The sequence below is a fragment of the Stereum hirsutum genome (genome assembly GCF_000264905.1).
Source record: "Stereum hirsutum FP-91666 SS1 unplaced genomic scaffold STEHIscaffold_21, whole genome shotgun sequence".
NCBI classification, from domain to species: domain Eukaryota; kingdom Fungi; phylum Basidiomycota; class Agaricomycetes; order Russulales; family Stereaceae; genus Stereum; species Stereum hirsutum.
The window spans coordinates 385,785-398,541 of NW_006763151.1; the positions used below are offsets into that span (position 1 = coordinate 385,785).

At 52.4% G+C, this 12,757-nt stretch overlaps 6 protein-coding genes across 6 annotated transcripts; 1 reads left to right on the plus strand and 5 right to left on the minus strand.

The window, feature by feature from the left end:
• Nucleotides 1-565: 565 nt before the first annotated feature.
• On the minus strand, nucleotides 566-2,207 carry STEHIDRAFT_163038 (uncharacterized protein; the record flags this gene model as incomplete). Its single annotated transcript, XM_007310714.1, has 8 exons — nucleotides 566-631; nucleotides 687-749; nucleotides 802-897; nucleotides 963-1,073; nucleotides 1,366-1,606; nucleotides 1,715-1,782; nucleotides 1,840-1,992; nucleotides 2,130-2,207. The coding sequence occupies 8 exons, from the start codon at nucleotides 2,205-2,207 to the stop codon at nucleotides 566-568; spliced, it is 876 nt and encodes a 291-aa protein (XP_007310776.1).
• Nucleotides 2,208-2,513: 306 nt separating this feature from the next.
• STEHIDRAFT_163039 (uncharacterized protein) lies at nucleotides 2,514-3,485 on the minus strand (the record flags this gene model as incomplete). The annotated part of the gene is made up of 1 exon (XM_007310715.1): nucleotides 2,514-3,485. The coding sequence occupies one exon, from the start codon at nucleotides 3,483-3,485 to the stop codon at nucleotides 2,514-2,516; it is 972 nt and encodes a 323-aa protein (XP_007310777.1).
• A 289-nt stretch (nucleotides 3,486-3,774) lies between these two features.
• On the minus strand, nucleotides 3,775-4,196 carry STEHIDRAFT_163040 (uncharacterized protein; the record flags this gene model as incomplete). Its single annotated transcript, XM_007310716.1, has 3 exons — nucleotides 3,775-3,810; nucleotides 3,868-4,020; nucleotides 4,086-4,196. The coding sequence occupies 3 exons, from the start codon at nucleotides 4,194-4,196 to the stop codon at nucleotides 3,775-3,777; spliced, it is 300 nt and encodes a 99-aa protein (XP_007310778.1).
• Nucleotides 4,197-4,635: 439 nt separating this feature from the next.
• Nucleotides 4,636-5,682, minus strand: STEHIDRAFT_163041 (uncharacterized protein; the record flags this gene model as incomplete). The annotated part of the gene is made up of 2 exons (XM_007310717.1): nucleotides 4,636-4,668; nucleotides 4,756-5,682. The coding sequence occupies 2 exons, from the start codon at nucleotides 5,680-5,682 to the stop codon at nucleotides 4,636-4,638; spliced, it is 960 nt and encodes a 319-aa protein (XP_007310779.1).
• A 185-nt stretch (nucleotides 5,683-5,867) lies between these two features.
• Nucleotides 5,868-8,876, minus strand: STEHIDRAFT_163042 (uncharacterized protein; the record flags this gene model as incomplete). Its single annotated transcript, XM_007310718.1, has 7 exons — nucleotides 5,868-5,929; nucleotides 5,997-6,126; nucleotides 6,191-6,391; nucleotides 6,456-6,654; nucleotides 6,712-6,991; nucleotides 7,416-8,274; nucleotides 8,412-8,876. 7 exons carry the CDS (start codon nucleotides 8,874-8,876, stop codon nucleotides 5,868-5,870), a joined length of 2,196 nt encoding a protein of 731 aa, XP_007310780.1.
• A 494-nt stretch (nucleotides 8,877-9,370) lies between these two features.
• STEHIDRAFT_116023 (uncharacterized protein) lies at nucleotides 9,371-10,122 on the plus strand (the record flags this gene model as incomplete). Its single annotated transcript, XM_007310719.1, has 2 exons — nucleotides 9,371-9,871; nucleotides 9,934-10,122. 2 exons carry the CDS (start codon nucleotides 9,371-9,373, stop codon nucleotides 10,120-10,122), a joined length of 690 nt encoding a protein of 229 aa, XP_007310781.1.
• Nucleotides 10,123-12,757: the final 2,635 nt, after the last annotated feature.

Sequence of the window (12,757 nt, forward strand, 5' to 3'; positions counted from 1 at the left end):
CCGACGTACACAGAAGAATGGGGTAGGGGGGGGCACACTTTACAGGGAGAGGATCAGGTTGCACGTACCTGTACACCACGTCGATGCCATTTTATAAACTCATCGCTTCCTAAACAAATAACGTGTAGTCACCTGTGAAACCGACGCATCTGTGGTCCAGAGCACATACTTCACACGACTGTGATGCGTGCATCCAGCGTCGGAAGTGGAATTCAAAGCGTCAGACCATCAACGTAATAACGCGCTGTGGAAAGCGAGACTGGTTCGAACATCCTCTCGATACGTTGCGAGAAGAGACATAGAGGCGAGCAGCGAATCCAAGGTTTTCGTGCAGACACGAGTGAAGGCTCAAACGTCCAGGCTATGATCTTGTCGGAGGGTGGTCCATTTACTCTGACGGACAAATACATTTACCTCATGTTGTGACGCTAAAGTGTTACGTTTTAAGCACGTCGTATCTAGGCAGGGAGGGGGGATACGAGAAATCGAGACAGGGGAGGGGAATACGAGAAACAAGCGACAGTACAGCGACATAAAGAGAGTCCTGAGTCGAATCGAAATAACTCTAAGCTGCTTCACGCCCGTTGGAAGTCACACAGTCGCCATCTGCGGAGTTCATCCACGCACGATGCTATGAAGATAACATCAGAAAGCCCGTCGACAATAAATTTCTAAGGAGGACGTACGAAACCTGGTGGGAGGGGAGACTTGAGCGCTCGCTCTTGTGGACCGGAAGTTTCGTCCTGATCCTTTGATCGTATAAGATAGGAGTGACCATTCAAGAGGCGAAGAGACACTCACCACTGGATCGGGGTCAGTCGAAGGACCAGGCTCGAGAAGACCATAGCCGGCCAGCTTTAACTCGGCCGCGATACGCGCAGTCATCACGTCCTGTAACTGCGCGAATGTGTGACCCAGGTAAGCAGTCGCTTCTTGAAGACGAGAGTGGGCGTCTCGCAGACGATCGTGGGCCTCCTTGAGTTGGGCGTCCTGATCTGCGATTCGTTGGCGAAGCGCGGCATTTTGGTGCGAGTATAGGTGGCGTTGGTGCCAGCACTGGCGGCTAAAGTAGCCTAAGCGCAGGGTCAACTCCTCTACTGTCAGATGCTCTTTCTCCTGCTCTGAGCCCATCGGTCGCCCTTGAAGTTGAGAGTGAAAGTATGAAAGAGACGAGACCCGGAACCTTATATTTTAGCGATTGCCTCGATAACACGCGCTGAGTCAAACGGGCCCGATCTAGAGCACGGTGACGTAAACGATTTGTGGCGTAACGCCAAATTCAATGATCTTCCAGCCACATGCACTAGGGGAAAAAAAAAGAATTATAGTACAAGTGCACCATCAGACCTGGACCTCTCCACACACATTCCTGTCGTCCGCCGGTTCCTTCGCCCTGAACCATTTGTCCCACCGACCAACGACAATAGAGCGTTTGATCGGATCCACGCCCGGAGCAGCAGCGAAAATATCGAGAAGCTGTACGGTATGAAAGTCTTCGACGGGGGGGATAGTGATCGCGGCATCACATTGTGGACACGAATTTTCGACGAGATCGAAGTGGCTCGCAATACAAGCCTCGCAGAAGGTATGGCCACACTCAGTGAGTCTACAAAAATCGTCGACGCACCAGACCATTGGCGAGTAAGACGTGAGCGAAGAATCACAAGACACAATGGCGAGAATACAAGTAGTATTCAGTGCGAAAGCCACTCACATCCACGGGGCCTGGAAGATATCCTTGCACAATGGGCAGACCAGTATCTCTGTGGCGCGGCGAAACCGCTACAACTGAAGATCAGTACACCGTCGCATATTTGAAATAACGCGAGCAGTGCACACCTCCTCAAACCTCTCATAGTCCGCGAGCCTAGCTTGGTCTCTGGCTCGTTCAACCTCTAATGCATAACACCTCCTACGGGAATTAGCCAGCTGCATCCTAGCGCTAGACAACTGTAGGATAACGCTTGCTCTAGCAAGGAAGGGTCCCATTCCCTAAATCGAAAGTAGTGATCAGCGGGGAAAGGGTTATGGACATTGGCGAATATTTGAACAACTTGGTTCGAATCTCCCTTTGACTGTAAGATAGGCCTTCAGTGAGCGACGCGCGAACCATTCGACCTGAAACTCACATCAGGTGCGTCACCATCATCAGCATCGGTCAACAAACACCTCGCGCCGCGCATCGGTGTAGGACTACTGTCATCCATAGTGCGAGAGGCAGCAGACGATCCAATAAGAAGAAGATTGGAAATCCTGGAGCGGGAAATGGACCAAGATAGACCCCGTACATATACTAGGTCAAACCACCACCAGCATCGAAAAGGTGAGAAGTAGTTCACATCCACAGGAGACGGATACGCCAAGCGTCCATTCGATTATTGAGATGTACACGAGAAAGCCATTACTCAATGCAAATTCATACGAGTTACCCTTCCACTAACCATCTAGCGAAAATGCGCGAGTAAGCACACCCTCGTCACAGAAGAGAAATATGAGGATATACCCGTCGAGACTCAGTCCCAATCACCATCCAGCCACTCTTGGCGCAACGCATAACGCTCCCCGTGCCTGCGCGGTTCTAGAATCTGGACCTGAGGAACATATCCTCCCATATAAGCAGGGGAGCACGCACCATACTGCCATGACACTAAGCGAGCTCGACTATCTCCGAACGTGTTAGATACGGGACTATCGCGAAGGTTGGATGCGTCGACTCTGAGGCAAAGAGTCTTGCCGTCACCGAGAGACCGCAAATCATCCGCTCTGTATCCATGCCGAATGCCTACCCGCGTACCGTCTGACCCGTCACCGTCCCACCCATGGATCCGAAACCCGCTCACAACACATTGACGCAAACCTGGGAAAAACACCGACTTCCAACTTCCTGGTGAGATGAGTCCCTCCTGGATCAACGTCGTCCTAGGATAAGCGCAGAGGAGGCGATCTGTCATGATTGCGTTGATGAACAGAGTCGACCAGTGGTGGGGTATGGCTGAGAGTGCGTCGACGTGGTCGATGGAATAGAGGCGTACAACGCGCGGGCCGAGATTGGCTTCATAGATGGCATCGACAATCGTGCCCTTCGACCAAACAAAACGGTCGCCAATAACTGTGTGGCGCGGCTGGCGACGACAATCCCTCACAGACCAGTTTGTGTAACCGTGCTGCTCGAGAACCTCCTTCATCGCAACACAGGATGCGTCACCCACCAAGTAGATGTCGAGTGAACGTGGGAGCCACCCAGGCGAGCCCTGAGCCAGGACACGCAAAACGAACGCCCCCCCGATAACGCCCTTCAACTCCTCCAACGCGGGCCAAAATGACAAGTGCGGACTGAGCCATAATCGAAGGTAACCCTTGATACGTGCTGCCACGACTTGCGATACCACTTGTTTCATAGAGTGGGAAGTCATACTGAGGATGGCGAGTTCTCGATAGCTCCAGAAGTGAAGTAGAACAACCTCGAAGGCGGCGTAGAGGGACATAGTATGCAGCTGAAGTCGACCCACGACACGAAGGCCTCGTCTTAAATCATGATAGGCCACAGGTGTTTGATAAGCGCAATTAGTCGGACGCGGGACGATATCCTCATCGTTTCGAGAACGATACAGCAAGACGCAGGGACGAGTGCACGACTAAATCCCGAAATTCTCGCCGCTCAGGGAACTTTCCGTTGAATTCACGTGGCATTGACGAAAGGAGAATCAAGATACGCGTGAAATGCCAATTCATGGAACAAGGACAAGGGCTGTAGACAAATATGGATAATAGAGATCAAGATCTTCTCGCGTTCTCCGAACGTTTCTCACGCTGCGAAACCACAAGTTCAGAAAAAGGTTAAACCCCGCAAACAATTGTACAACGAACCTCCCGACGAAGCTCATCCAAGGCTTTCTGTCTCTCGGACGGCTTCCGGACACGCTTCGAGCGACCGCCGCTGGGCGCGGACTGGCTTCGGTGAATGGGACGACCGCGAGGAACGGATAAAGGAAGTGCCTGGGCCGACGAGCCAGGTTTCATCTATGAGAATATAGACACTGTCAGAGACAAAGAGAAGAAGACGCCCGGTCAGGTGGTTGACGTACCTGGGGCGGTGGGGTCCCGTGTCTCTTGTTGGTGCTGAGCTGGAGACTCTGCTCGAGGTCGCCCACAAGTGTCTGACTATCGCCGGCAACAGATTGGTTTGATGTAGACATGAGGGGACGATAGTGAAGAATGGACGTCTAGATGACTCGGCGAAGAAAGGTGAGGATCAATTGCCCGAGAGAGCCTTGCTTTTATAAGGCGGTCATGCCACTACCGTCGTGAAGATAGAATAGACCGAAATGGGCCAAAGAGCGATGCGGTGGACGAACAAGTTCGCATACTGTCCCGTGGCGCGTAAACAGAGCCGTACGACAAACTGATGCCACTGGCGATCGAGTACAGCCGCGAGCAGAGTCGATCATGATGAACGAAAAATCCGAGATTAGATCTGGGAGCTTTATCACGCAGCAGTCATGACACTATTGCCCAGTGAATGATCGCAGAGGAAGCACGAGAAGCACAAAGATTTGGAGATTGCGATCATCGTGTAAATTACACACCAGGCCACCAGGCCTCATCCACACTAGCTAACTCTGGTACACCGGGACGTCAACTCGATCCAAGGGCGAGCGTCACGAACGCCTATCGAGGGGAAAAACCAGAAACAGTCAGTATAGAGACTTGATCCATGACACTGAGACACTCACTGTACTGCCAATCTACACGAACGTGTTCCTTCCGATGGACGGGCGGTGGGTCTAGCGCACCAGCGATTGGCGAGTCTCGACCGAGAGATACGCGCATACGGAAGGAATACTTGTCGTCGAAGCTACGTCTATCCTCCCAACCGTACCCGGGAAGCATGGTGATCTCGTCGCTCGAGGATGTGTGGTTTCGATATGTGCGAATGTGGACACCGTGCTTGGCTAAAGCATATTTGGCGTCGAAGGATGCGACCTCGCCAAGCGAAGGTGGGATAAAACTACAGCGCTGAAATGCACTCTTCGGGTATGCGACCACCATCTCCGTAGAGCTGAGATAGCTCACGAAAGCTGAGTTCCACAGCCTGGGAATAGGGGATGTTGCATTGGAAGTGGACGAGACGATGATCTCGATGTATTGCGTGAGACGTGATTCGAACGGGCCCCGGCTACGAGTGCGTGTGGCGTGTATGATGTCTCTGATTTCGGATAAGCCTTCGACTGGGGCGCGGTTTTGGCGGATGTTATAATGCCCAGGAGTACGAAAAAAGTTCTTGAGGCGTGTAACTGCGACGTCGTTGTTCGGGCAACTGATGTGAAGAGGGCTGGTGAACCATGGGGTGATTGTGCGGTAAATGAATGCAAGCACAATGTCCCCGATAAGAACAGCACCAGTCTCTTCCAACAGGCGCATAAACAAGTCGGCCGGCTCGATCCAATGCCGCAGAATGTGATGAAGGCGTGTGCGAAGAGCGTGATGGACGACTCGGCGGACCCCTTTGGACGTCATTGAAAGTCGCTGTATTGTCTTCCAGTCGAGATAATCAACTAGAAGGCCGAGGGGGTGCTCAACAAGGCTGACAGGTAAAAACGGCACTGAGGTACGCATGGCTTTGACCGGGAACTGGTCATGATCAGAGTAGGGGACGACAAGAGAAGTTGATCCCGATTGCATAGCTGTCGAGGAGAGATTCTCCAGGGGGGGTGACAAGACCGGGTACCCACACGATCACAAGTTCTTATATCGGAAGCGAAAAAAACGCATCTAAGCCATCGATTCGCACTCATTGCATGGTAATATCGCAGACAAACGAGAAAGTAAACATGGGAAGCATTGGGATGGGTCATAATGGAAAGTCATCAGGGTTCTAAACTGGATGATTGGTATGAAGGAGCAGCAACGTCATCAGACCAGGAACAATCTACGTCAATTCGTGCAATGTCAGGCGTCGATGTCAGCAATGGCAGAACAAACCGTTGAACACTCACCATCCGCGACGTCGAGATCCGTCGAGTCCCGGGAGTCGCTAGGCCGATGCATATGGAAGCCGGGACACATGCATTCACAAAACCTCGAGGGAACTTGTGCGTGTGCGAGCATAGGGGGGGTAAATGTGATCTGTACGTGAATACATCAGTAGCGATCAGAGCCAGAACATGGAGTACCAGATGCGCAGACTAACCCCGAGCATTTCAGTGGCGGTCTTCACAAGAGCAACTTCGTCAAAGGCCGGGAAGACGGACACGCGTGCAGAAGGGCCTTGTCCAGGATCAACTACGACGTCGAGATAGACCGTCGCTTCCACGAGATCTCCCGGCCTTATGGGCAGCCAGGGTTCGCGACGACGAAACCCGTTCACGCTCGTGCGGTAGGTGCGGAGAGGCTTGCGATAATGAAACCTTTTCAATGAGACGCGAACAGAAGCACATAACGTGAACAAGACTCACAAACAAATCGGCTGACCTACGCAACACCAAAATAGGGGAAAGCGGCGCCGAAGTCAGAGGCAAATGGAGATGATGCAGAACGGCGTCGGTTAATCGCTGGAGCGCAGCCACTTGTGACATGAAGGGGTCCTCGAAGGTACTGTAGCCACTAACAAGTGTCATCCAATTGGTCTCCTCAAGAGAAAGTCCCCAAGGGCATCTATCCGAGAAACAATCAGGATTGCATCAAAAACCGTTTAAGGTAAGTTGGACTTACTCGGATGCGGCTTTGGTGGAGTCGAGACGGTGATCTGCTACGATACCTTGGATGCGTACCTTCACGAGATCTTCGTGGCAAGACTTCAATCGTTCCGCGTATACCACACGAAATGGGCGCATTAAAGGGCGGAGCGGCGTATAGTCGGTCAAAACGGATAACCACCGGCGAGTGGCGTCCACGCCAGTGGGGACGACGTTGGTGTCACGACCCGATGTGTCGCGCTTAGACTCGTCACCTCGCCCGCGGACCATATATGCAGGGACCATTGAAGGAAGGTCTGCTAGCAGTCGTCAACGAACCGAAAAGATACCCGACCAAGCCAGAGCTACTCACAGAGGACGATCGACATCAGAAAAATGAGGGATTTCAGGATAGATGGGACCCGAACAGAGGATTCTTATACTCGAGATTCAAACACATAGAATTAGAGTGCCGCAACCAAAATCGCTCCAGAATAAAGTATACAGAAGACGAAACCCGGAGATCTGAAAAGACAGTGAAAACATATCAAATACAGATGAGACTAAAACGAAGGATGTCAGCACATCATACGGCGTATATTGTGTCCAACGACACGCACCATGCAAACTACGCGTACTCAACAGCGCTCGAGTCTCAACGGGCGAGACACATGGGGAGCATCGTTGACTAGGGACAATATCGTAAGAATGCGTAGATAAGATTGAATAAGTGGAACTTACCATATTTCCAAGAGATGGACCTCGCCAGCTCAATCGACGGATAGATCGGGATCGGGAACGGTATGGCTCCGAGAGCGCCACGCTCGACCGGGAAACGGAGACAGTCTGGATCCCCTAAGGAACGAGGGGTACGGGGGTCGTATTGAAATTCGTCATCCCTCACCTCCCCATCTGAAGAGCGGCTCGGCGCGAATTCTCTAATACGATATCCACGGCCAGCAAACGAAGACAGGATCCAATGGTCCATGTTTTTCCACTGTTGCGGCGGTACGAAACCACGCTGATGCAGAGTCGCTCGCGGATACGCGCACACCAGGATTTTGGTCGTAAGGAAGTTGACGTGGGTCGTGCTGAATGTATACGGAATGGCGTCGAGTGGCTCTTCGGACCTGACCCGGAAAATACGAATTTTCCGGCCATCTTCGCTCTTACTTTCGTCGTAACCAGCTACGGCAAGCTCCTCTCCCCAGGGGGGGTATGTCACGGTGAGAGGGCGAGGGACGTGAGGAAAATCGGTCGTCATCCATTTGTCAAATGGGGTGAAGCGGTGAAAGAATGCGATCATGCGATGAACACCAGGACCCTGGTCTGAGAGGTAGATATCGAGAGAGCCAGGGGGCCATGAATCGTCTGAATTGTCCAGCAAGCGAAGAACGAAGGATCCTGCGATGACGCCGCCACAGGCATCGAGACACGCCCAAAACAACGCGAGTGGGGTTATCCAGACCCGGAGAAGTCGGTTGATTCGTTGGGCAATGGCGACACCGACGGGGATGTGGATGGCCGAGGACACCTTGAGAAGGGTTGCGATATCTCGATGGTCAAGGTAACGGCACACATGGACAAGTGAGGCGTAGAACTGCACAGACATAGGCGGTACACAGAGACAGCGGGTGGATGGGTGATTCGGATGAACACAAGGCAGGAAAGGAGAACCTTTTATACATAAGACCTTAAAAATCTCCGGAACTCGCGCTCGCCATACACCTGGCTCACATCATTGCCTGACTTGAAGTACCACCACACCGTACGAGCGAACCTATCTTCTTCGATTGTCTCCCGTACGTCCCATGCCCCCCCAGCTGGCCCGTCCAACACAACCAAAACGGGACCCTCTACACGCGAAGAGCCCCTCGGCATGACAGCGTCCACGACAGGGTTGGGCGTCCGTTCGTATGTGGTCCGAGTTTCGGCGGGGCTCGAAGAGGGTAAGGCGTACAGGGCGTAATACCAATCGTCGACGACGGGCGACCGATCGTATATATTTGTTAGGTTGTGACCACCAGACCTTCCGAGGATATCTTCGAGGTCTTTAGGGTGAATGCTCCCATCTGGAGCGAGCCCGACGTCGCACGAGGTGATATGATCCTTCAGAGACTGGAGGCTAGCTAAAGGCGTGCCCGAGAATGCATCTGGGAAGATGTAAAGACCAGCCACTACGCGTTCGGGACGTTCTGACATCTAACGTTCAAATCAGTGCACAACGAGGCCATGAGCACACGAATGGACCAGGTAAGGACAGCGGCGAAGCTTGCTCGACAAATTCCACTCACCGATCGAGCTTCGGGGCCTCCAACTACCTGAACTACTGCGACAACCCGAGGAAAGTCTCCAGATATGTAGTCGTACAGGTCGTGCCAATGAACCCGGATTCGCGGTGTCCACTGCATCACAGAGTACCAGAAAGCGCGTCAGGGGTGAATATTGGCCACGAGAGGGGGACGAGAGGGGCGTGATGCTGTGATGTACACGCGATTTGTCACACTTACCGCCGGGATTTGCTACAATCACAGGGAAGATCCGCCGAATGATTGCCTTTTGTGCCGGCGGGTTGACACTGCAGGGCTGACCGAGGCAGCGACAGTCATCTCAATAGTCGCACCAAAAGAACAAAAAAAAAAAGACGGCTCGGTATAAAACTACGCGATTTTTGAGGATCGTCACCCACGCAAAATATGAGTCGCTCGTATGGAAGCGGAGTTCTTCTCGCGAGCATCAACCAATTCCCAGTATATCGCATTGGAACACCGAGTATACGATTCCATCAACTCCCCGTCCACGCGCTACCCGCCCGTCTTGATGTCTCCGCCTTTCGCCCGTTCTCCACCGTCGAATCCTTATACTGTCAGGAACTGTCAGGCGAAGCAACGGCCGTCGTCTTCGAGGCTGTCGGAAAATTCCGAGAGGACGAGTTCTATATGACGACACACGGCAGACCGGAAGAAGAGTGTGGCGATGATAGAGGATGGGAGGCATGTTGCTGGGTGGAGAGTCCGTCGGGGGACGCGAAGCTGAGCAGTCAATGGAGTCAGATGATGAGAGCCCTCCATCTCATAACCCTACGACACACTCTTCAAGACCCCAAGCGTCGCCAAACTCCCGGCACGCTCTTGCGAATGGACAACCACGGAGTCACTCTCAAGATTGGGTGGAGTCTCCGAGACAAGGCATCCGGGGTACGGTTTACGCCCGACCTCATTTTTGCATAGACAGATTACTGATAGTTCAATTATCACAGACAAGTCGAGCCACTAGACTCCCATTTTTCAACTCCTTTGCCGTCCACCGACCACCTCGAACAGCTAAGGACGTCGACTTCGATCGCCTAGTCTCTGTAACGTTCACCTTAAGGAGCCTAGAAGATGATCGGGCGAGGACGTCTTATTACGCAGATCTACAGTCTGTAGTTCTTCTTGATTACGCCTGAAATGATATACCGTGCAATTGACGCGGACCTCACGATGACCGACATAGACATTACTCTGATACAAGCGAGATTTCAGAGCTATGCCAGCCTTGACAAAAACGAGCTAAGACGAGATGAGCACCAGATCCACATATAACAAGAAGATGAAAAGAACGCGCCTTCAACCTTAATCGGAGACAATGCCATCGATGTATACATTTGAAGAATAGGTTCGCGGGGCACTTGCACCGGCGTATTCAGAATTTCCAGATTCTCAAGTCGACTCTCGGTCTCTGTAGAAAACTCCGTATTCACGAAGCCACGCCCAGATCACAGATTTGTTCAGTTTGTCCTCAGTCCAACGTTGACCTTGCTGAGCACGACTCCGACAAAAATATCTCACTGCCCTGAAACGCCACGTCACCTATACGGGACGCTTGGTAACGCAAGCGGAACAACACGAAGTAGACTCATGTCCCAATTGTGACTCTAACGACATAGACGGCGTCCACAAAGGGAGGATACACAGAAACGAACACGGGCGATGAGAAGGAAGTGATGAGAGACGGTGTGATGGAAAGACGGTGGAGGACATGGTATGGGAAAGATGAGACGAGAAAGTGCAAGGAGAGACAGCTGCTAGAGTCGTGACCAACCCCTGCGCCTCTGGAGTGAAAGTAAAAGTGTACGTGCAAGGGAGGGGGGAGGGAATAACACGGGCAGGGGACCGTAACACAAGGAAAGAGGAATAACTAGAGTGAGACGTCTGCGTCGGGTGCCTCTTCCATACCAGCTTCCGCAGGGTCATCAGGAGCCGCGCATAACAACGACACGCTGAGAAGATCGAACGTGGGCTTCCACTCCGCGAAGCTGGTACGCGGCCTGAATTTGTCCTTGTTGTACGCAAGACGCTGATGACTGTTAGCGACATCTCTACTGGGGTCTTTGGACGTCGAGTAGCGGCCGACGTTGACCTCAATGAGAACAAGGTCGTTGACCTTGATGTCCTCGATCGGAAGAGTCGGCATCTTGGTCTTGCTTTCGAAGCAAGTGGTCGCATTATAACAACGGTCGAATGGGATGACCTGACGCCCGAAATCAGCAATGCACACAAGAGGGAGAGCACGCGAAAAAAGGGCATGGTAGAGGTGTACGTACCGCGACATCACGGCGTCTAGGGATGCGCATAGTCTGCCAGCGACTGGCGCTGATATGAGTATTCCAAGACTCGATATCTACGAGAATCAGGTCAGATAAGTCACCGAGAAGAGGGGGATTCACGCACTCTGTGGGGGACAGGCAAAATGACTTAAGATGCGACGACCTTTACTCATGGCATTCGCCGTCAGAGGGGCCACTCCCATGGACACCTTATTGTGAGGGTTCCCGTTCTGATCGTAGAACCAAACGCTGGTGACGGACCCGACGACCCAAATGACGATGGGGACGGAGCTTCCCCTCAAACACAATTTGTTGATCGACGTGTCCGATTGACCCCAAGCGACATCCTTCTCAGGGAATCGAGAAAGAGAAAATATGCCATCCGAAGGCTTCTGATACGTGAGCATGGCCCTCAGACGACTGGCAATAAGATGGGGTGCAGAGACATCAGCGTGGAGTCAATACCGAGAGATGCGAGAATATCTCACCGGTCCAGCGTCACAGGGTACCATGCGAGACTTCTGTAATCGACCATGGAAAAGTCAGGAAGCTCCGCGGGTGGACCGGCAGACCCGCCCGGGGTCAGCGACGCACTACCAAAGGTGATCGTGTTAACAAGAAAAACATGGCTCAGAGATGGGAGAAAACAAAACTTACTCGGCGTGGGTACCATCCCCATCTGCTTTATTGGTGCTGCAGAACCAGTAACAAAGTATGAGAAAACCGGCTGGCCCGAACCAGATGACGAACATACTCAGATTCCGCCGAAGTGTCAGGGTCTCCGTTATGGGACTCGAGCACACCAACGATCCTGTTGGATGGTTAAGGAAGATAATGACAACATAGGGTGACAAACTTACAGAGGGCGCTGAGGAGTGACTGGAGCCCCCGGGGGTGCACTATCCGGATGAAATCACGTCAAGACGCGAGTATAAGTAAATGAGCGCGAAGACCAACTCACACATTCTCTGTATCTGAGCCCCCCACTTGCCCATCATCGACAGCTTTGACGGTCTGAGACCTGTGCAAAACCACGGAAAGCAAAGAAAGAGATTGATTGATCAGCCTCAAGCATCGACCACCAAAAAGTAACGCGACGGACCTCTTCTTTTTACCACCTCTAGTAACACTAGCGACGGCTGAGGCGGAGTCCGTGCCCGGGGCGATCGCGTCGTCAAAGACGTCAGCGTCTCGTTTCGGAGGCATGCCACGAGTTCGATGAGTGGAATTGGGTAGAGAAGCAGAAGTAAGGATAGGACGGCTTGTGAGTATAGAATGACTTCGGGTTATGGGACTGCTCACCCGCTGTTCGAACTCTTTATATACAGCTGGGCATCCCACTTTGGTGTTTATGGACATACGACAAGGGGAAAAAAGCGCGTGGAGTAACATGCGATCCAAATGCCTTACCAGCAATACCAACGAACCTCCCGCATGCAAGAAACAGGGGAAAACGAGAGACTTCGCGAAACAGAAGCGAGCTGATCGGATGAGA